The sequence below is a fragment of the Elgaria multicarinata genome, chromosome 10 (assembly GCF_023053635.1).
Source record: "Elgaria multicarinata webbii isolate HBS135686 ecotype San Diego chromosome 10, rElgMul1.1.pri, whole genome shotgun sequence".
NCBI classification, from domain to species: domain Eukaryota; kingdom Metazoa; phylum Chordata; class Lepidosauria; order Squamata; family Anguidae; genus Elgaria; species Elgaria multicarinata.
This window is the reverse complement of record NC_086180.1, coordinates 35,430,243-35,454,288: the sequence shown is the minus strand read 5'-3', so window position 1 is coordinate 35,454,288 and position 24,046 is coordinate 35,430,243. Positions and strand designations below refer to the sequence as shown.

General features: G+C 40.7%; 2 protein-coding genes across 3 annotated transcripts; one reads left to right on the top strand and one right to left on the bottom strand.

Moving 5' to 3' along the window:
• Positions 1 to 4,838: 4,838 nt before the first annotated feature.
• Positions 4,839 to 14,147, top strand: MAD2L1 (mitotic arrest deficient 2 like 1). The gene is made up of 5 exons (XM_063135363.1): positions 4,839 to 4,915; positions 6,527 to 6,673; positions 8,575 to 8,695; positions 12,746 to 12,849; positions 13,392 to 14,147. Exons 1-5 carry the CDS (start codon positions 4,843 to 4,845, stop codon positions 13,562 to 13,564), a joined length of 618 nt encoding a protein of 205 aa, XP_062991433.1. The 5' UTR covers positions 4,839 to 4,842; the 3' UTR covers positions 13,565 to 14,147.
• A 2,251-nt stretch (positions 14,148 to 16,398) lies between these two features.
• On the bottom strand, positions 16,399 to 23,875 carry RPL7L1 (ribosomal protein L7 like 1). 2 transcript variants are annotated; one of them, XM_063135708.1, is made up of 7 exons: positions 23,812 to 23,875; positions 23,198 to 23,306; positions 21,566 to 21,729; positions 20,944 to 21,081; positions 18,865 to 18,974; positions 18,488 to 18,706; positions 16,399 to 17,128 (listed from the first exon to the last, which is right to left on the bottom strand). In XM_063135708.1, exons 1-6 carry the CDS (start codon positions 23,823 to 23,825, stop codon positions 18,498 to 18,500), a joined length of 744 nt encoding a protein of 247 aa, XP_062991778.1. In that variant the 5' UTR covers positions 23,826 to 23,875; the 3' UTR covers positions 16,399 to 17,128; positions 18,488 to 18,497. The 2 variants fall into 2 exon arrangements, with proteins under 2 accessions (XP_062991778.1, XP_062991779.1); XM_063135709.1 differs by having other exon boundaries at positions 18,492 to 18,706.
• Positions 23,876 to 24,046: the final 171 nt, after the last annotated feature.

Sequence of the window (24,046 nt, the reverse complement as noted above, 5' to 3'; positions counted from 1 at the left end):
CACCAAAACGGCACAAAACTATGGCACTGGTTTGGAATTGATCTGAGAATGAAAATGTTCGCGTTCAACAGACTACACCTGAAGGTATATCGTTTTCATGCTTCGCCATATTGACGTCTTTAGTTGCTGCTCTTTGTTTTCCTGAGATGGCGGCCAGCCGTTCTCTACGCCTGCCTAGGGGGAGGAGGATAACAACTGGAGACCGGAGCAGACAGAGACCATCAGAGCCTGCTTCAGTTGGAAACCCACCCACCCCGCCCCCAGGGCTGCCATCTTCACCCTGTGGGGTAGCAGCAGCGAGGGAGACCAGAGCAGGCAGAGACCATCGGAGCCTGCTTCAGTTGGAAACCCCACCCCCCAGGGCTAACTGTCATCTTCACCCTGTGGGGAAGAAGAAGGAGCTGTTGATCTGTCCCTCCATTGGGAGATGAGAGGCCGGAGCAGGGCCTTCCCGCCAACCTGAACAGTCTCCTTAACTTCTTTTTATTTTCTCCCTCTTCCCTCCCCATCCCTTGTCTTGTGTGTCATGTCTTTTTTTAGAATGTAAGCCTGAAGGCAGGGACTGTCTTCTTTACTGATCAATTGTAAGCCGCTCCAAGAGCCTTTTTGGCTGAGGCGCAGGATAAAAATATTCTAAATAAATAAATAAACTTGTATTTCCTTATTAATGATCAGTGGTTTCTCAGCAATATGATCGATCAACTTGTGGAGATGGTATAGTACTGTATCTTTAAGAGAGCAAGGATTAGATCCAGCTGAAGGCTGGGCAATCTATAAGGGGAAATTGGGGATAACATTTGAGAGGGCTTAGTCAGGCATACGGCTATGCTGCCGGCCTTGCAAGGCATACTTTACATAAAGGATTTATATTTGTACTTTTACCTTGCCTCTTTTTGGATACAACACAACTGCAACATCACAAACTTAAAAAAGATCACCCCCAAATTTCACTGTGGGATGAATCTGCAGCTACCAAAACAGCTGTTAAAAGGCCTGCAGGTGTGAATGCTCCTATTCCTAACAAGATAGGCAAGGTAGCCTCTAACTTAACTATACTTAAAGCAACCAGCTGCAGTAATATAGCAAACAACATAGTTGCTGCTGGCAAACTACAATCCTATCTAGACAGACATACACTAGCTACAGTTATCCAAACTATGGTAACCTCTCAGTTGGATTACAGTAATGTGTTATACATGGGACTGCCTTTGAGAACAGAAACTAAAACAGTGCAGAAAGATTGTTAACAGGACTGGCTATTCCTAGTGGAGTTTTTATCGGTTAAATTATATTGTTTCTGTTATAATTGTTCCGTGTTCTAACTAGTTTAGAAGAGCTCATCTTATTATTATTATTATATTTATTTGTATACTGCCTTTTGCCCAATGCTGGGCCTCAAGGCGGCCTTACAAAGTTTAAAATATACATGGGGGCGGGGAAACAAAACCATAAACAATTAAAAAAAATACACAACAAAATTATAAGACATTAGGCTGGATTATTCTCCAAAGGCCTGCTTGAACAAAAAAGTTTTAGCCTGCTTCCGAAAGCCCATCAAGGAGGGAGCCAGCCTAGCTTCCCCAGGAAGAGAGTTCCAGAGCACCGGAGCAGCCACCGAGAAGGCCCTCTCCCATGTTCCTACCAAGCGTGCCTGTGAAGAAGGTGGAACTGAAAGAAGGGCTTCTCCAGAAGATCTCAAAGCACGGGCAGGCTCATAAGGGAGAATACGTTCTTTCAAATAACCTGGACCCGAACCATATAGAGCTTTATAGGTCATAACCAGCACTTTGAATTGTGCCCGGAAACAGACTGGAAGCCAGTGGAGCTGTTTTAACAGGGGAGTTGTATGCTCCCTGTAACCAGCCCCGGTCAACAATCTGGCTGCAGCTCTTTGAACCAGCTGGAGTTTCCGAACACTCTTCAAAGGCAGCCCCACGTAGAGCGCGTTACAGTAATCCAATTGGGATGTAACTAAGGCATGTGTCACCGTGGCCAGGTCTGACATCTCTAGGAACGGGCGCAGCTGGCGCACTAGCTTTAACTGTGCAAATGAACTCCTGGCCACCGCCGAAACCTGGGCATCCAGGCTCAGGGCTAAATCCAGAAGTACACCCAAGCTGCGGACCTGCGTCTTCAGGGGGAGTGTAACCCCATCCAACACAAGCTGAATCCCTATTCCCTGATCTGCCTTTCGACTGACCAGGAGCACCTCTGTCTTATCTGGATTAAGCTTCAATTTGTTTGCCCTCATCCAATCCATTACTGCCAACAAACACCGGTTTAGCACAGAAACTGCTTCCTTGGAATTGGGTGTAAAGGAGTAGTAGAGTTGGGTGTCATCAGCGTACTGGTGGCACCACACCCCACAACTCCGGATAACCTCTCCCAACGGTTTCATGTATATGTTAAATAGCATGGGGGACAAAACAGAGCCCTGAGGGACTCCACAGGCCAAGGAGTCGAACAGGAGTCGCCCAGTACCACCCTCTGGGTCCGTCCATCCAGGAAGGAATGGAGCCACTGTAAAACAGTGCCTCCAAGACCCATCCCAGCAAGGCGGCCCAGAAGGATACCATGGTCTTAGTCCTGCTTATCATGAAAAAATCTTATTTTTCAATTCAAGTTCTTATTATGAGTTTTTTTAACTTTAAGGCTGTTGATAAAATTAGCTACATAAATTTATTTTGAATTCATTTATTAAGTGTATTGTGATTTTAAACTACCTTATAATTTAAGTTCTTTGTAGATATATGTGGAGAGTATAAATCTCAAACTTTAACACTGAAAAATTACCTTATAATTTGAATATGGTTTAGGTACCTATATCAAGTTCCATCACACCGGGAGTTAACACGCTCCCTACCTCGCTTCTCCGCCTGTGTTTTCATTCCTCAGTTACTTCCTCTTTTAAAAGAGGAAGTACATAACAAGCACAAGGCCCATTGTGTCTGCTGTTCTAATGGCGCTGCTTCTCCTGCAGACAGTACGAGAGAGGAGCAATTCAGAGTTTAAAAAATCATTGGACGTAATGAGGGTTTTTCTTGTCGCACAAGGAAGGCCAGAAGGGGACCTGAGCAAACTCCTTGAGTACCCAATAACAAGCATGCACTAAAACGCTTGTCGGATGGAGCTTATCATTATCGTGTAGCTTTTGTTCCGTATTGTAAATAATATTGGAAAGGAAAGGAACCTCTCATGCAAGCACTGAGTCATTACTGACTCTTGGAGGGATGCCAGCTTTCGCTGACGTTTTCTTGGCACGCCTTATAGCGGGGTGGTTTGCCGTTGCCTTTCCCGGCCATGATTACCTTTCCCCCAGCTAGCTGGGTACTCAGTTTACCGACCTCGGAAGGATGGAAGGCTGAGTCGACCCGAGCCGGCTGCCTGAAACCAGCTTCCGCTGGGATCGAACTCGGGCCGTGGGGAGAGTTTCGGCTGCAGAAACTGCTGCTTTATTTTTTATTCTAATTTTAATATATATCATATCTAGTCCTAGCTTTTATTTTATATAAACTTATATAGTAATGATTTAATTTGTTGTGATCTTTGAAGCAGATATAGATAGTATAAAAAAGCCTTCCAAGGAATGCTATAGTCTCATAACATTTTTGACTATATCAGAACTAAGGGTTCCATCTCCTGCTAATTACAAGTTCTCCCTGGAACAATGTTATTTTGGAATTGTTATATGTACTAGTTATACATTTGGAACTGAAACAGTTCCACAAATACAACATTTTGGCACATCTCTAAAAAAAAAAAAAGCACCCTCAACCCAGGCAGAAACAATTGCTGGTGTAACCTTTGTTTGAAATGTATTAATCAGCTATATGTAATTCGGTGGAAGCTGTTTCCTAAATACTGCAACTATAGACGGATAGTGCTCAATGACATAAAATTTGTAATTTTAAGTGTTGCTAAATACCTAGCTTTATTGTAAAATAGTTAGAAAGCCTGATAATCTTTTTTTCCAAGTTGTCATAATGCCCGTAAGTACTTTGGCAGCCCACATTTGTGATAAAATCCTGCAATTAATGCTCATTTAAAAAAATTAGCCATCATGTTTATGATATAGGTTTGAAACTGTGGCCACACCTAAAACGAAGGCTAATTAACGATAAAGGATCTTTTAAAAATATGAAAATCCTTTGGTGTCAAGCTACAGGGGAGGGGAGAAAATCTTCATCTGCTTCTTAATGCGTGCATAAGCCACATTAATTAGAATAAACTGCTAACTCTGCAGACTTTGTAGACACCTCCTAGGGAATGTATTTAGATTTATCTTAAATTCAGTATTTGGTAAATAATGTTCGAACACACAAGCCCCTTTCCCTCTAGAAATAAAACACTCGAGCCGTTCAACTAGTGGACTATAGTCAACAAAAACGTATGACGTAATAAATGCGCTCGTGTTTAAAGTACACAAGACTCGCTGTTATTCTTAATGAGGGAAAGGGAAAACGCTGCCGCCTCACACCTGGCGTACAAGTCTCCCTAACCCGTCGTTACTAACGAAAAACCACCGAACACCCCAATCGACCGCCCATCCGCAACCGTGGCGTACGACAACAAAAGCTTACAGCCTTTGCGCGTGCGCATTGATATAGGGTAGAGAACGCGCAGCGACTTCTAAGCCGCTTGCGCAACGGGAACAAACCCGGCCTCACGTCGTAGCTTGACCCTCCCACGTGACGCGAGTGGGGGGGGCGGAGCTAGATTTTAAACCAGGTGGCGGGAAAGGCCTCCCATCATTTCTATTTTATAATCTTGTGCAAGAAAGGCCCGGGGGTTCCGCCGCCTTCTTAAAGCCGAGCCCCGCGGCGCTCGCTTTCTGCGTCCCCGATGGCGAAGCAGCAGAGCCGGGAGCAGGGCATCACTCTGCGGGGCAGCGCCGAGATCGTGGCCGAGTTTTTTTGTGAGTAGCCGGGAGGGTGAAGGGAGGATGGGAATCGCCACTGTCGGAAGGGTTAGCGCGTCTCCTCGGAAGTAAGTCTCCCTGCGCTCAGTGGGGGAGTAAATAAATCCCATTGGGAATAAATCCCATTGAACTCAGTGAAACTTGCTTTCGAGTAGCCATGGCCAAGGCGGTTCCCCCTGAGAGCCGAGGGGGGAAGGGCGCCTGAGCTGAGGGGGCCGTTGCCCTGGCTTATTACCCCATCCGTGTAAGAACAGCGCGGATTACAGTGTCCATTTACCGAGTAGGAGCGGGATGGCAGGACCCCGCGGTGGGGAGCTTGCGCTGTAATACAAAAGAAATGGGCCCTTGGCATACGGAGAGTAGCTTTGTACCATAAAGTGTTTTAAAGATGCAATTCTGTACCGACTTACCCAGCAGTAAGACTTGTTGAAAACAGTGGGGCTTTCTTCTGAGTAGGCATGTATAAGATTACACTGTAACTTATTAGTTCTGTCCTGGATCTGCGTGGATCGAGTAATTCCTCACAAAATGGACGCTCCCATTTTAGCACCAGGCCTTGTGTTATAACGTGCATTTCTTTCCTTTCAGCATATGTAGATACTAGGGGTAATAATGGATCTCCATGCTGAGAGGCAGTATATCTTTGATTATTCAGTGCTAGCAGCCGTTTTGAGTTTTTCCAGGGACATTTGTCTGGACACTGTTGGGGGGAGGGGAGGAGAGGGAGAAGTGGTGGAAAACTACTTTTTCTCCTTCGGAAGGCTAATTGCATATTATTGGTGCTGATATATGTGATGTACCTATAATTTAAAAGCTTTATAGACACTGATTTAAAAGTGATATATTGCCTCACCTAATTGAGCTGATGTGAGAGAAAAACGTTACCTATTTCGGGTAAGCCATCCTGATAATTAATTGCTCTGTATGGATTTCATAGGCTGTGGATTTTTACTACTAGATCTGGGTGAAATTATGATGGGAGTAAATACTGAGTTTGAAGAGTACAATAACCTGCTCCATACCCTAAATAACATAGTTTTGGGTGGTGGTGGTTTTGAGAAACAACCAATAGCTAACTGGACCAACATATCAAAATGTTAGAGACAATGTCAAGTTTTGATGTTTGGAAAGAATAGTTAAATAGGAAATAAGGTGTTGATAGTAGCTTTAAACTTACCCAGCAGTGTATCACTAGTGTAGAAGCTGTACTAACACTTACAAAAAAATCTGTGCAGTTATGAAAAACATTGGAACCCTGGTCTGCATTTGCTTTAAAACTATAGCAGTAGATATCATGACCCTTTAAAAATAAGAATCATAATGCAGTGTTACACACCATGTCTTTTAACTGGTTAGTGGCCACAAGAAAATAAAAATAGACTGCTTTTTCCAGCTCTACTATGGGATAGTTCTGGTAGCTAGCTTGGACTCTGCTTCTTGAGCCACTATCTCTCTATCCTGCAGAGTAATTTGCCACAAATTTACATTGCCACTAATGAAAACATGAACCTTGTGAATGCAACCAAAAAGAAATGGTGGAATAGAAAAGGCAGGTGTGAAGGGCTGTTGGTCCTTATTTTGTAACATGTGAATATTTTTCTCTTTCAGCATATGGCATCAACAGTATCTTATACCAACGTGGGATTTATCCTGCTGAAACTTTTACACATGTTCAGAAATATGGACTTACTATGCTTGTAACTGCAGACACTGAACTTAAAAACTATTTGAACAATGTGGTGGGACAGCTGAAAGGTATTATTATGGAAGCACCTATTGTTTTCTAGCTGCTGTACAAAAATTAAGAAAATGTCAAGTTTACAACCTAACTGAGGGAAAACAAAAAGAATAGAGGGACCAGGAAAACAAGCAAATGCAGGCACTAATTCTTCTTAACTGGGATCAAACTATAATAATCAATTGTGAGAGGGACTTGGTTCAACTACCACATTTCATTTATTGAATGATAGATCTTTTTCTTATGAAATGGGAATGGCCAACTATGATTGATGAACTTGATACAACCCCAGCCAGAAATAATTGTATTGCCCCTGGAGACCTAACAAATTTGCCAATGTGTAGTCAGTGGCCATCAGACCAGGTGGCTATATGCTATCACAAGTGTTAGAAGCAGTGTGCCTACAAATACCAGTTTCTGGTGCATAGTGCTCCTATTTGAGGGTTTCCCACAGGCTAGCTGAAAGACCGTATTCTCCCTTATGAGCCTGCCCGTGCTTTGAGATCTTCTAGGGAAGCCCTTTTCAGTCCCACCATCATCACAGGCGCGCCTGGTGGGAACATGGGAGAGGGCCTTCTCAGTGGCTGCTCCAGTGCTCTGGAACTCTCTTCTGAGAGAAGCTAGACTGGCTCCCTCCTTGATGTATTTTCAGAAGCAGGCAAAAACTTTTTTGTTCCGGCAGGCCTTTGGCAAATAATCTGGGCCTCTGTCTATGCTAAGGACTTTAAAATTGTCATGTATTTTAAATGTTTAATATTGTAATATATTTAATATATTTTAACTTTTGTATATTTCTTTTCATAGGTTTTAAAATGTATGTTTTAAATTTTGTAAGGCTGCCTTGAGGCCCAGTATTGGGCAAAAGTTGGGATAATGATGATGATGATGATGATGGTTGGCCACTATAAGAACAGAATGTTGGATGAGATAGACTTCATCTGAATTGGTGGCAGCTATAGTAATGGGTTTAGCAAATAAGCCAAGACAAAATATGTGGATACTTGCACATATTTTGGCTTCCAATTCACTCCAGAATCCAATATAAACTTCTCCTGTTGACCTTCAAAGCTTTTCACGGTCTAGCTCCTGCCTATCTCTCTTCTCTCATCTCACACTATTACCCCGCTCGTGCCCTCCGCTCCTCTGATGCCATGCTTCTCGCCTGCCCAAGGACCTCCACTTCCCTTACTCGGCTTCGTCCTTTTTCTTCTGCTGCCCCTTACGCCTGGAATGCTCTTCCAGAACACTTGAGAACTACAAACTCAATCACAGCTTTTAAAACTCAGCTAAAAACTTTTCTTTTCCCTATAGCTTTTAAATATTGAGTTTGTTCTGACTCTATACTGTTAGCTTCACCCCACCTGGTGCCTATTTACACTTCCCTGTGCCTGTTTGCATTTTCTTTCCCTCCTCATTGTTTACTACAACTTTATTAGATTGTAAGCCTATGCGGCAGGGTCTTGCTTTTTACTGTGTTATCTGTACAGCACCATGTACATTGATGGTGCTATATAAATAAATAATAATAATAATAACATATGTGCCAGAACTGTGAGATCCTTAATGGTAGGCAAGAGCAACTGATTTAGAGCTTAAACATGAAGAGGTCAGTTTGTATGGCAAAATACACCTTGGGCTCCCTAACTCTAGTTTGGAAAAATAGATTCTCCCACCCATCCCCTAGAATATTGAAGTTGACCATTCCTGGCCTATAAAATTAAGCCACCTCATTTATATATATTCTTGCTATTTGAATTTCCTCTTCATTTACCATTCTGAGTTGTTACAGGAGTAACTATATTTGATTGCAGCATATACATTATGTAAACTGGACAACAATTTGTGGGAAGTGTGCTTTGGATGAATGAATTTTAAGTTTCTAGTCTTTAAATATATATTCTTTTTTTGCTTTTCTCAGAATGGCTCTGTGAATGTTTAGTTCAGAGGCTAGTGGTAGTGATCTCTAGCAAGGAAACCAGTGAAATTCTTGAAAGGTGGCAATTTGACATTGAATGCGATAAAACAGCAAAGGATGAAAGGTAAGTGTAATCAAGCCTTGTTTCAAATAATGGAGAACGTGGATTTTTCAAATGCAAAATTGCACTATATCAATTTCTTTGCAGTTGCTCCATTCAGTGGAGCATGCATAGCCTATCCCATCTGACTAATATCAATCATTATCAGGAAGGGTCACATTGGGCCTTTCCAAATGCTCTGTCAATGACCTCCGTTGATGATAACTGAAACTCATCCAAGCAAAGGTGACAGACATCTTTTTTAAAAATCTTATTTGCAATGATGGGATAAGAACAAATAAACCAAAAAAGAGAAAATTCATATCATGAAACATCTTAACGTCTTTCTTGATGCATAGGGAAAAGAAAAGAGAACACAGAGAGGAAAGGGAATTTCACATTTCAAAGATATGTATGTTCTTACTTGAAAATCAATAAAAATAGTATTAAAAAAAAGAAATATATGTTAATACTAGCTGTACCCTGCCACGCGTTGCTGTGGCTCAGTCTGGTTAAATTGAAAAGAAAGAAAAGACAAAGCGGATGTTTCTAATATGTTTAATTTCACAATGCTTGTGGATATACAATATTTTTAGTTGTTCCATTGTCTGTGTAGATATAGAGATTGTCTGGTTTGCCGACTCTAGAACACGCAACATATAATTGTCCATGTGAGAAGCAATCTGTGTCTAGATCTAAACCGCACAATTCTAAAGATTGGCCCTGAGCTTTGTTGATGGTGATTGCAAACGCCAATCGAATTGGGAATTGCAATCTCTTAAATTGAAATGGCATATCTGTTGGAATCATAGGAATGCGAGGAATGAGGACATCTTCACCTTTGAAAGGTCCTGTCAAGATTGATCTCCGACTATAACAATTGCCACTTCGTCTATAGTTGGAGCATTGAATCTTCGCACATGTTCTCCAGCAGGCGTTTTGTCAGCATGAATAACAATCTTGTGTATAGCAGATGGCATCATGTCAATTGCTGTTTTGAACAAATGTACTAAATTGTTTTTTTCGTGAAGTAGCTGTTGCAGTTTTGAAACGATGGACCTTTTTATGCCGGTATAAATTCCGCAGCGTGCATTCAATTCATCATTGCCATCACCAATGAAATACATTTGTAGGAATTTATGTTGACTATCTTGAAACGGAAGGAAGGAGCCGGCTTTATGATAAATTTGTCCTTTGACTTTGAAAGTTGGCATAAATGGAGCTGTGATGATTTTTGCGCCGAACGACGTCATTTGGAAGCATGAGTTGTATTTCCTGATGTTAGATAGGAAATGCTTTGATTCTGCGGTATATCCGGCAAGCAAAGTTTGTAATGGCTCTGGTGGTTCTCCAAGTTGAAGCAGTTTAATTTTTCCAGCAGCGCAACACATTCCTTTTGTTTCTCCATTAAATTTAAGAGCCTTGCAATAAGGACACACTTCAGTCATAGTGCTGATGAGAACATGCCACCTCAAACTATAATCATCAGCTGGGTTGTACCGGAATGCAAGGCGATTGTAATCGTGTGATTGTTTACCACGGAGTCGTGTTTGATGTGCTGTTTCTCGTTGACGTCTTTCAGCCACTCTCAGCCTGTCGTGTTCATTCTGTTGAGAACAAAGCAGATCTGAAGCTGTAGAATGCGATTGCTGTGCTCGCAACCGTGCATCCTCAAGTCTGGCTGAACGTTGCTTGGCTGGTTCCTTGGCACGTATTTGAGGCATTCTTTTTCTTTTTTTCTCATTTGCTGATGCCCGTTCTTCCTCAGTCTGATTTGCAATTTCTCGTCGCAGTGCTTCCGCTCTGCGAGTACGACAACCTAAGTGTGATCTTCTGTGAGGCATTATTTGGATGAAGTAAAGCAGATTGTTTGGTTTTTAAAAAAGGATGTTTTTACGGTGAGGAGGTTAGTGGAAACTCCTGGCAGTTACCTTTCTTCAGAACGTGTAACTGTCACAGGTGTGACATCTATATTCACTCAGCCAATTGTGAGAGAATATGCAAATAGGAGAGGAGGCAGAGGCAGTGGATTGGCCTACTGGTTGACGATATCACAATGACTTATAAGAGCAAATAGGAGAGAACATGCAAATAGGAGAGGAGGCAGAGGCAGTGGATTGGCCTACTGGTTGGTGATGTCACAATGATCAGCAGGACTGGTTTTGAGGAGGCCTATTTCTTCGATTTTAAGACAAACCTTTGACCCCATAGAGAACATAGTTACATAACAACGCTCGCGTATTCGAACGCAACGCTGTGTCAAAATTTCAAAGCAATCGGTGAAGAACTTTCGGAGATATAAAAGCATGTTTTTACGGTGAGGAGGTTACTGTAAACTCCTGGCAGTTACCTTTCTTCTGAACGTGTAACTGACACAGGTGTGACATCTATATTCACTCAGCCAATTGCGAGAGAATATGCAAATAGGAGAGGAGGCAGAGGCAGTGGATTGGCCTACTGGTTGGTGATGTCACAATGATCAGCAGGACTGGTTTTGAGGAGGCCTATTTCTTCGATTTTAAGACAAACCTTTGACCCCATAGAGAACATAGTTACATAACAACACTCGCGTATTCGAACGCAACGCTGTGTCAAAATTTCAAAGCAATCGGTGAAGAACTTTCGGAGATATAACGACAGTAACGAACGGTCTTTTTCATTTTTATTTATATAGATAAGCAGTCCATATATCTAAATAAGTATTCATACCATTTTGACAGTTGTAGAAGGTATACAAATGTAGCAAAAACAGTAAGGTCTTCAACCCATTGATACGTGGTGACCAACTATGCTTTCCTGTCAAGTTTGGAGTATAAGGGCTCAATTCTACAAGATCCACCCTGGGTACTCGGAAGCCTCCAAAGTTGGAGGCTTACGAGGAGCCAGTGCAGTGTGTGAGGCCTTCGCACTCCACCTGTCCTGTGTTTCTGCTAGACAGGTAGACTGTGGACCCATGAACACCTGCATAGTGAGGGAGGAAGCAGCAGCCAGGCACCTCTCCACCGTGCCTGGCTCCAGCTCCAGCTGAGCGCCCCCTCCCTCCTGCTACTAACTGTCTCTGCAGAGGCCACCAGTGAGGGAGGAAGCAGCAGCCAGGCACCTCCCCACCGTGCCTGGGTCCAGCTCCAGCTGAGAGCCCCCTCCCTCCTGCTGTCAACTGTAAATGCTGAACTTTGCAACTAAGATTGTAGTGCCTGAATTTGCTTTCCTTTCCCCCCCTCCTCCTCCTCCCTCCCAATCCCCTTTCCTTTTGTGTCATGTCTTTTAGATTGTAAGCCTGTGGGCAGGGACTGTCAAGAAATACTTTTGTAAGCTGCCGTGAGAGCCTTTTTTGGCTGAATGGCGGCATAAAAATCCTTAAATAAATAATTATCAGAGTATGAGGAAAGTGGGCTTTTTGTAGGGAGGGGTGTGGAGAATAGCTAGGCAAGATAAAAGTTATCCTCTTTCCCTCTGACCAACCCCAGCTAGATGGTCAAAAACACCCGTCTAGCAAAAAATGCAGAGCAGGGATGCAAATATTGTTTCTGCCACTTCTCCCACTCTGTATTGGATGACCATAAACCTCAGAATTCAGAGGCTTAGGATCATCACAATAGGACTGTCCCTTAACACTGTGTGTGTGTGTATATACTGAAAATACATAATTGTTTGGGGCTATACATTTGACACTGGTTGCCCAATGAGGGACCAAGAGGGCTCAGATTGACCTGAAAAACATGCAACCACAAGGAAATCTATACTTTAAGAATCATTGAAGTGGTTTATATCCTCTCTTCCCCCGGGAACTGAACAGCAAATTAAAAATGTTTGTCTCTGTGGGATCAACAGGTGTATGTGTACTCATATGCATATACGCACACACCCTTCTGGTGCAGGTTTTTAAAAAGTTTTAACTTTTTGTGTTTTTACGTATTAGAATATTCTTATTGTATATTGCTTCGAACACTCATTGAGTGGAGGGGGAATCCAAAAATATTCTAAATAAATATGCAAACTTTCCAGTCTATAATTAATATATATATATTCAATTTATGTTGACAAACTTCTTGTGTACTTTTTATTGCTATTTAGTACACCAAGACAGAAATCTCAGAAAGCTATACAGGATGAAATTAAATCTGTCATCAGACAAATAACAGCCACGGTGACGTTTCTTCCTTTACTAGAAACTACATGTAAGTACCATTATTGATAGAACACAACAATTAGTTTTGTGGACTTGTTTGCAGAATAAGTGAAGAAGCAACAGACTGTTGTAAATAATTGCATGTACAAGAATACAAAATCACAATTTCTATAAAGAAGTACCTCAACAAAGACCTTGAAGGGAAATGAACAATTTATCAGTATCAGAACAAGTGCTATTTAACGTAGTCATTGTTTACGTGGAGTCACAGGTGAACAAGAAAGCCAGGTTTTCAAAGGGCACCATACCATTCTGCTATTATAAAATCCAGACTGTACAGGTGTAAAAGTAGACAAGACAGTGGCCAACTATGGATTACTGCCAAACTTCTATAAAGGAAGTGGTTGGAGCATGATTTAAAGCACAAGACAGGTGGGAAAGGGTGTAGTATTCTTTACTTTCCCATGCCTTGCCCAACAACACACTCTCACCCATGACTTATCAGCAATGAGTGATGTTTCCCACTGTAGAAATAAAGAGGGTTAATTTTAAAGTCATGCAATAACATAATTGTGTGTGTTTTTCTTGCAGGTGCATTTGACTTGCTCATTTTCACAGACAAAGACTTGGAAGTTCCAGAGAAATGGGAAGAGTCAGGCCCACAATTTATTGCTAACTCTGAAGAAGTCCGTCTTCGTTCCTTCACAACTACAATACACAAAGTCAACAGTATGGTGGCCTACAAAAAGGACAGCTTGGCTTAACAGGGCAAATAATATTGTACAGAAATGTCCCCTTTAAACTGCTTTAGCCAATAGTATTTAAGTTCTGAATAGATCTTTCTACAATTCTGTTCCAGTTTGAATGAAAATAGCAGCAAAAATGCACTTTGTACATATCCCACACTTTACGATCAGGATGTTAATCCTTAAATGTTGTAGAAACATAAGCTGTCTTCCAAGCATATGCCAAAGTCCTCCAGCCCCTTACCATCTCAACCTGGATTAGATAAGAAACTTGATGACAGAATATAGCTTAGCTTTCAAATTACCAGGCCAGTTACCTAACTTGAAGCATAATCTTGAAAGTGTACTGTGGCTGTATTGCTAAGAATCCTGAAATACTTTTCTTTTAATATGCAACTGAATTCTCTCATTTTGGTCTTTATATAATGAAAGCTGTAATGTAAATGTGTTTTTAAATATTTGTATTTTGTAGAATAAAAGTCTAAACTGCATAATGTACAAGCACATGATAGGTATAGTTTTCAACTGGTTTCTATATTTTAAGTGACATGCCAACCTGTATAACTGGCTGTTTTTACTTTGAGGTGGAGGTGTACTGCAAATAAACATATCTACTTCATTTTGTCTACCTAAATCATCATTGCATACACAAACACACCGCAAGTTAGTAAAGCTGTTATAGGGAAATAAACATTCAGGCTTGTATCCAAAGGAACCTGATTTTGCCCCACCATTCTACCCTTGAGTATTAACCGTTGATAATCAGAACAATACGAACTTACTATGCTTATTGGAAACTGTCGTTTACTTGTAAGAACATTGAAGTTACAATTTTCAACATTACTTTTATAACTGGCAAAGACTAAGGATTAGGTAAGAACTTCAAATGTAGTGCCTTGCAGCTCCCTTACACTGGCTAGCTCTACAAGTGTTATTAAAATCAAGGGCTTGAGCACATAGAATTGGGCTGGCAGAAGTGGGTTTCTCCCCACTGCAGTCCCTCTAGTCCCCCAAGCTGTGGGTCAGGAACACTTGAAAATTGGGTAGAGGAACTTTCTGTGTGCTGAGCCCTTTCATTCACAGACCAAAGGTATTTATACTTTAAAATTAGTAAATAGTCAATAGTACAACTTTGTGCTGAGTATATACAGAATACATTCTTAAAATGTTAGGCTAAGTATTGTGCATATTTTCTCTTTCAGGGTTAGGAAATATCAGCTCCAACATTACTGGCAATTTTACATCTCTTGCCATTGCAGTTCTTCACTCTTGTGAGAAGTACTATGCTTTTGAGGGGAACCTGCAGCCTTGCAAGATTCTAAACTATCATCCCCAGCTAGCAGTCAATGGTCAGCGCTGATGGGAAATGGATCAGGTCCCTCACCCCTGTTTAACCATTTTGCTCATTTAATGTCCCAAAATTACTGAGCAGGATATAAATACCATTTTTTCTGAAGCTGCTCTAGTACAATTCTTGATTTTTCCACTAGATGCCACCCACTCAACAAAAAGCATATATTTTGAACTTTATAGCTTTTCAAAATGTATAATCTTGGGAATCACTGTTGAGCCAGGACAAACATTTCTGAATACATCTGAGAAGGCAATGGAGCAGGCTCATGCTGCCACCCACACTCCAATATGTCCATGTACAAAATGTCCAAGTTGGCAAATAACTACATCCATCTCTACCCCAGGATCTGCCTGAAGCCATTCTGTCAGATACTTGGCATCATCTCCATACAGGTATGACATAACTCTTTAGGAAATGTATCTCAACCCAACATAATCTATATACTGGGTTATTAAAAAAAGTTACCACTAGTGAGCTACATTTTACTAAGCTCTCCTTCGTAAAATAAATGTACACACGTGATCAGATGCAACACACACAATCATTAAGCAGAGAACAAGGATATTTCACAACAGGTTAATCAGAATGAAAAATTCAAGGAAGCAAACCAGTCGTTATGAATTCAATACCCAACAAAGTATAATCTTAACTGTATTGTTACTTAAATGCATTTAGTATCCTCTTGTGCCTACATTTGCAGGAGACAGAGCTTGTGCAACAGGGCTTGGGCACTTCGAAAATAACCTGACATGAGCAGAAGTGCTTGCTCCCCGACAAGGGCAGGTTAACAGAGTTTGCAGAAGGGAACTGCAGTGAACTGTCCTGATCCAGAAACTACTGCTTGTATTGCTATTTTTAGAGAGCTTCAGCTTTTGGGCAGTATAAAAATGTAATAAATAAAAATAAGTAAGTGACAAAGCCCTATTGCACAAGCAGTGGGTCCCATGAATGCAACAGAACCAGCTGAGGCAGAACTGCCCCATTGGATACTCCCCATTGTATTACACACGCAGAGTAATCTTGGAATGATTCCGATTTTTAGAAATTGTAGGGGTTTCTTTTAGTTCTACATCAGGTTGCATTGTTTATCAACCACCACCACTAATTTGAGGCTAATGGAATACTATTTATATCCCGCCTATTTACTCCAAAGAACCCAAGGCAGCGTATATAATCCTCCTCTCCATTTTATCCTCACAAGCCTGTGAGGTAGGTTGGGCTGAGAGCCTGTGACTGGCCCAATGTCACCCAGTGGGTTTCCATGGCCGAGTGGGGACTAGAACCCAGATCTCCCGACTCCCTGTCCAACACTTTAGCCACTGCACCAAAGGTTTCCTCTCAAGAATAACTGTAATAACAGGAGTGAGTGCCTCAGTTCTTCAACCAAGTTTACAAGTGTTAAAAGCAACACATTTATTCCAAGCAAAACTTTATATTACATTCTTCTCAAATCCATTTCTTGAGTTTGTTAAACAAAAACAAGCCGTACAATAAGAAAAACGAGTAGATCTTTTTATTCCAGAATCTCTACTTACAAAACTACATAAGTCATATTTTATTTATTATTCCCACCTTTTTTTTTCCTCTTGGAAGGAAGCCAAAGTGGCTGAAAGGTCCTCCTTCAAAAGAGCTATTTCAGAGAAGTGGGCTAGCCGTCAAGGAGTTTGATAGACGTTAAAGCATCAGTGGGCCAAACATTAACTTGGGGAGGGAGATCTGTTGCATTGAAGCCACACTGACCCAACCACTCCACCCCGTTTAGGTTATATTAGGTTCCTTTCTCCTGATAACATGTTAACAGTATGCATCTTTACTCTAAGCATGTATACCAAGAAACCATCATGCCAGGTTTTTCCACTTTAGTAAACAAGGTGTATATAACGCAACTCAACACAAAAAACAGCATTAAGGTTTCAATGTCTTTGCAAGTATATACTAATTTGAGAGGAAAGAAGCAGAAAGGCCTCACAACTGAAATTTTAAGAGTTCTTTTCTTAGGTCTTAACATTCCACTCAATCCATAAATCATAATTTGATTGTAGCATATTGGGTGTCTTCCAATGCATGTGACATCCAGTCGTTTCATCAACTGTTGTCATCTCAAAGCATGTGAGAGAGAGAACAGATATGATGTCATGCTGCAGTCTTGGGTGTTTCCAAAGAACAGACGTACATCATAGAGTACAAATAAATACCTTCCAGAACATCGCCAGACTGTAAAGACCTTTCTGGAAAAAAGGGAATACAATGAATATTAGAGGAGTTGCTAGAATTAACTCTGAAAAGATTGATGACAAATATATATATATCAAGAACAAGTGATCTTGTTTTATGACTTGAGTTGGAAACCATTATGGAAGGAAGCTGCAGGTGAGATTTTAAGTTCATGACTGCATAGTAACCAATTGTCATTCAGAGGGAACCCTGGAGATTTCTTCTGAACAACACTGTAATTCTTAATTCACTGATTAAACTAAATTGGTAACTATTGGTTACTAAATTGGTAACCTTTTTGGCCCAGACACCCACCTGTAGTGCCAGGGAGTGGGTTTAGGGCTGCACACAGAAATACATAACTACTGAATACATAACTAGTACATACATACCTAAGCACACAGGTATGTTGAGATAAGGGGACAGGATTGCTGGCGAATGTTTAAAGTGCCCCTTCTTCCCAAGCAATACGGAACTAAAACACCATTATCTCACTGCTAATAGTATCTGGGAAACAGCAGTTATGGCTCAGGATCAGTGGGAGAAGAGGCTTTAACCTCACCACACCAAGCAGATCAGATTCCCTGCTGCTATTAGCCATGATCCGTTCCCCACCCCACCGCTGATGGCTGATCAGCTGGGGAAATCCAGCAGGGATCTCCAGGAGCCCAGAGTGGCCAAGGGCCACATTCAGTGTGTGTGTTGCGCATAAGTGATTTAAATTAATGGGAATTACACATTGCATACCATTGGGGCACAACTCTCTGGAAAAGACCTAAATTGATGAGCAAGTTTGAGATCAGAAAAGTACCTAACTTCCAAAGTAAAAAGGACAGGTTCACCACATCTCCCTCTGAATCATGCTCACAAGTAATTTGAATTTATACAAAGTATGTTCCACTGCAAAAGACATTTTGATCCCTACTCTGCATTTTGCATATGGCTTATCTACCCAAAGCTGCCAAACTTGAATATAAAGTTATATGAATATGACTTATATTGTCTCTGAGCATTGGTCCATCCAGCCATGTCTTCATTGGTTGGCAGCAGCACACTCCAGAATTTCAGAAAGAGGTATTTCCTACCCCACTTTCTTATCCTTTGGGGGATTAGCCCTGGGTCCTTCTCCATACTAAAGAGCTATAGCTCCTATCCTCATGTTTATACCCTGACACCTAACTACTTGATTTTGCTTCCTCATAATCCTATAATTCCACAGCCCTGTAGCAGAATCAACATTCCCCGAGAGTGCTCCATGTTTCTTAATGATGTCAATCCTTCAAAAGGGATCCATCAGCAAAACTGATGCAGGACCTATTTTAATATATAAAGGCAAATAATGTTCAAAATCCACAAAAGCTGGACCACAGTACCCACCATGTTCTAGTTCAAATGACGTATCAGCTGGTTGATCCCATTGCCTCGAAATCCAGTATCACCTATCTCTTTGTGGAACCCCATTTTATTACGGGCAGCATGTCGAGCCACAGACAGGTGGAACGGCCACAAAAAGTTATTGATTTCATGGAAGTGCTTCCCAGCTGAGTAAATTTCATGAATAAGGTCTTCCAGACAAATAATACCATAGTTTCCTAAAGAGAGAAAGAGAAAAGGATTTTAGAAACATAGTAGCGTTCAATTGTTGTTCAATCACATTTCATTAGTTTTGCTAGGCGACGATGATGCACAGGCTGCCCCAAAGTTACAATATCCTCTAGCACTCAATTCCCAATTCCATTTAATCTCTTACCCAGATGCTCCTCTATCAGAACATTGTCTGTCAAAGCAAGTTTTTTGTTGTTGATCTTTGCATGGCCTCGTTTCAGGATCAACTCTCGGATAGATTTCAGATTGGGATATCTGTGTAAATACAAAATCGGTAGCGTTATCGCTGAAGAAATTTAAGACAGAAATAACCTACAAAAATTGCAATTCACTTCTGAAACTAATGGCAAACTGCCAACTACAGAATATTTATCTCCAAGAGATGGGTCACAACACTGGAATCATTTTACAGCACAGTCTGTAACTCTCTTACCTGCAAAAGGTTTCTGAGTTCTGATTCTCCCATCCCAAGCACAGCCCTCTCCCCATTTGAATGCAAGGTTCAACTAATAATGATTTGTACAAACTGCTGGTTCAAGACAGAAGGTATTGTTGCATGTTTTCTTACAACTCAACTTTCATTAATTAACTTGTCACCCTATTTTATATTTCATTTGGAAAATTAAAGATTATGCCAGATTCATGGCTAGATTGTTTCAAAAGGCTAGTATGATGCATCAGGATCTTCTAAGAAACTGATTGCAGATCCCAGATGTACACTGAGGCCAAATGTCAGCCCAATTTCATACAAGCTACATAGATGTCAGCAGACAAAAAACACTCTATTATGATGCAATATCACAAGTAATTCATATACACAATGGTTAGTGAAAGGCGTCAGTTAACAAAAGTTAATGGGCAGATGATGATGATGATGATGATTATAGAAATTCCCTCAACCTGAAGAAAATAAAAAGCAACTAATTGAATATGTTTCCCTTTATAACAGCCAATGTCCTGAGGTGCATATTGGGCACATTTTATACTTCATATCTAATTAGTACAATGTTTATAAACTTTAGAACTGTACTCTCATATTTCAACAGGTGATTAAGTATATACTTACACTGGTTTAGAAATTCCGCAATCCTTACCCACATGTAAACTGATTTTCAAAACTAATTTGGGCTCAAAGAAGGTAGCCTCCACTTAAACCTATAATGCTCTTCGCTCCTCTGATGCCATGTTTCTCGCCTGCCCAAGGGTCTCTACTTCCCTTGCTCGGCTTCATCCATTTTCTTCTGCTGCCCCTTATGCCTGGAAAGCTCTTCCAGAACATTGGAGAACTACAAGTTCAACCGCAGCTTTTAAAGCTCAGCTAAAAACTTTTCTTTTTCCTAAAGCTTTTAAAACTTGATTTTGTTCTGACTTTATACTGTTAGTTTTACCCTACCCAGTGCCTGTTTACCCTACCCTGTGCCTGTTTGCTTTCTCTTCCCCTCCTTATTGTTTTATTATGGTTTTATTAGAATGTAAGCCTATGCGACAGGGTCTTGCTATTTACTGTTTTACTCTGTACAGCACCATGTACATTGATGGTGCTATATAAATAAATAAATAAATAAATAAATAAATAAATAATAATAATAATATAAGCCTCTCTTGCTCCATCTTTGATTAGCTTTCCCAGCACAGACTTAAATTTCATAGATTACAACAGCAGGCACAAACACCTTGAGTGGAAGACTAGAATCTGGGCAGTTGGCAAGTGAACCAGACTCATCCAAGCTGCTCAGATGAATCTAATGCGAGTTATTTACAAAGTATATATTGGACTATTAATTCAACAGACAGCAGCATAGTTCAGACTATTCACAATATTTCAACGTGTCGTGTTCCAGTTTATAATTGTCACTCTCAGACACTGCTGTTGAATCCGTACCTTGCTAAGCCAGGTCCAAAATTTTGTCTAGATTTTAAGTCAAACAACCTCTGGATGGCTATAACACTTACAAAGGCAGCAATGATGGAGATGTTAGTTATTTAAAATATTAACAGATTGCCCTTCATTATCATATCACTGGGCAGTGATATGAACTGATCTAAAAACACACACAAGATAAAATAGAATTGTACTCTGTCTGTTATTTTCCTTGGCATCCCAATGCGAAGATGCAAAAAAATTAAAAGAAATCTAGTTAACTCTCTCGACGTTACGATGCTTTTTAGGTACATTACTTTTATTACCTTTCCAATATACAATAAAACCCAAAAGCATACTGACCCCCATGCCACATAAGGCTCCACAGTTCGCAGCATTTTTAGCGATTCTGGTGACAGTTTAACAAACGTCCCACTGTAAATCTTTCTCAACTGTAGCCTCTGTATGACATGTCGCACCTGCAGACTCACCCCTTTAATTCTAAATCAAAAAAAAAAAAAAATTTTATTAGTAGCAAAATTCTCACCTTAGAGAGAACACTCTCAGACAACAATCCAGTCTTTGCATCTTTTTGGAAGTCGTATCACAATGCTATATACTAAGTTCAGTCAAGTGGCTCACTTCAGGTTTGGTCTTCCTATTTATTACCTTTCACCTTTACGTCAGATGAATAATGATGTGACTGACAGGACTTTAGTAGAATAAGGAACTCAAAAGAACATACGGTATATTTTACAGTGGTATATCATAAAATATAAATTCTTAAAAGGGCAGAATTCAATTTTTATTCAGTGCGCAGTTCAATAGTATTTAGTGCTACCACAAAACGCCCCTATTACTGAACATGTGCTTGGTTATTTCAATTTTTATTTTCCATGAAATCAACATACATCAATGCAGATATGAACAAAAGTAGGGATAACCAGTAGATTGCGGGGAGACAAAACAATGAATAGCTTCTTACTCTGCAATCCGTACAGCAAATGCCAGCTTGTGTCCCTCAGGCATTAGCAGCAGTCCAGGTTTCTGTTCCATACGTCGTAGACGTACATCATCTCTGTGCTTCCGATGAGAGTCACGCAAAAATGTCTCCAGACGTTTGAATTTAATCTGTTTTCCTTTCTGGTGCTAAGATAAGGAAGTTAAAAAAACATAACTCTATTTTAGTCATTGCATCACTATATTGTACCCAGTTTTGTGTGTAATGATTTATCATGCTGCTTAAGTAAAAAGCATTTGTACACTATCGATAGTTGCTGTACAAAACTCAAAAATAGTAAGAAGCATACAGTCTACATTTGATTGGTGGGTGGGAAGACGGATCAGAGATTGGCTAAGAACAGGGCAGGAGAGTTAAGAGTGGGAAAGAATTGGGATGAGATGGAACTGTTCTCTTTTTTGATGAAGACATATAAACAATTTAATTCAAGAAACAAATTCAAAATTTAAAATGCTTTTCATCATATCTTCCTTCAGTCAGATGTGGTCAGTGATACATTCTCAAAATTCAAAGGAGTAGCCATGTCAGTCTGTTGCAGCAAAACCAACAAAGAGTCTTGTTGTAGCACTTTAAAGACTTAATTTATTATGGCATAAACTTTCATGGACACACTTCATCAGATGTATAAAGTGCTATGCCAAGTTCAAAATACATACACTATGTGTGTAGGGGACTGTAAACAGTAAAGTCAAAAGGAACTGAAATGCAGAAAATACAATGATAATTATAAAAAATAAAATCACGATCACTGTCTGCACTTATTGCATTTCAATTTCCTGAGATCATTTTCTACAAATGCTCCCCTTTGAGTTGAGTACATTCAACTCAAGATAACACTTCCTGCAGCTGATGAAGTGGATTGCAGTCCACAAAAACTTATGTCATAATGATATTGTTAGTCTTTAAACTGCCACAAGACTTTGGAAACTGAATACTCAGGAAGTGCAACAAAGTATCAAGAGTTCCTTTGTGCTGCCCAAAACAAACAACACTGGAAAATATAGTATCAATGTCTGATCTCTCTATAGGGTAGCCATATGCCAAATAAAAAACATTCAGACAAAGGGGCATAAAGGCTGAGTTAGGATGACACGCTAATCAACAGTTGTTTCCTATTCTGTTCCTATTACACCCCCAGTTGATTAGTGTGTCATCCGAACTCAGCCAAAGAGGGGCTCAAAGGAAAAAAAATGGATGAATAAAAACGAAAAAGGTGTTCCAAGTGAAAGACAAGAGTAGGAGGAGTATTTAGCTTCAGAGTAATCACACAGGGCCAGGGAACCTACCAGCCATAACAACATTTTCCATAAGTCCAAGTAAGAAACAGAGCATGAGAATATGTTAAGCATTAAGCCTCATGACTTAATTTCTAAGAACTACTTTTTTAAAAAAGTCTAACTCTTGTTTTTATTCTCTAGCATCCAAGTGTTTATTTCTCACACGTATTTGCTTTTAAGCAAGTAGTTTAATCCAGTAAATGTCCTTGAGTGGCATACTCAAAGAGTCTCTTACCTGAGCTGACTAGAGTGCCTTCACATTTCATAATCCTGAGGAATGTCCTACCCCGCCTTATGTCCCCCACCCCTGCCCCCATACCTTTCTCTTGTCCAGCAACGCCTGCTTGGCCTGGGTGGCTTTGATGGCCTGATATGCCTTTCTTTTCTTCAGTAAGTTTTCCGGCACCAAGGGTATCTTCTTTGGTGGTCTAAACACACAGTGAGTACAGGTGAGGCAACAGATAACATCCAAGGACATATTAAAATAGAAATCAGGTTTGTCATTTGCCTTTCTATGATTTGCACAACAGGATAATCCTGAAGTTTTCTTTTTTTAAAAAAAGAGTTTATTTTTGCAATGGTGGAATGAGGATTTCTTTTCTTCTCCCACCCCCGGTTTTCTAAACTCGGAGACCAATTCCAGATATCTGACCCCCTGTCTCTCTCTCTGAATCCCCCTTCATTCAATTTTGCAAGGCCTCCCCGGTTTTCGACCACGCAAGGCCCAAACGCTCTGATAAACATACGCACAGCCTCCTCGAAGCAGCAGCTCCCCATATGCTACAGCAATCTTCTTTAGTATACATTCTGACACATCCATCCTTGTCACAAGTCTCTGGCCGCGAGTCTTTACCCAAAACATATCAAAACCCCTTCCTGCCCGAGGATGGACGCAGATTCACCCCCGATATACTTATTTCCCACCAAACTCACTCAGGCTCCGCCATGTTCCCTCTCCACCTGGATCCGGTACGGCACTACTGCGCATGCGTACCCAGGAAGCCAACCCCCGCCCCGCCGCTAAACGGAAGGAAACGCGTCGGGCCTCAGGCGCATGCGCCGCGTAGCCCTTATTCCACGTTTGTTTCGTTCTATTTGTATCTCTATGGTTTTTGTTCTCCCCAAAGAGATAAGGTTTCGAGCAGCATAGACATAGGAAAATAGAAGA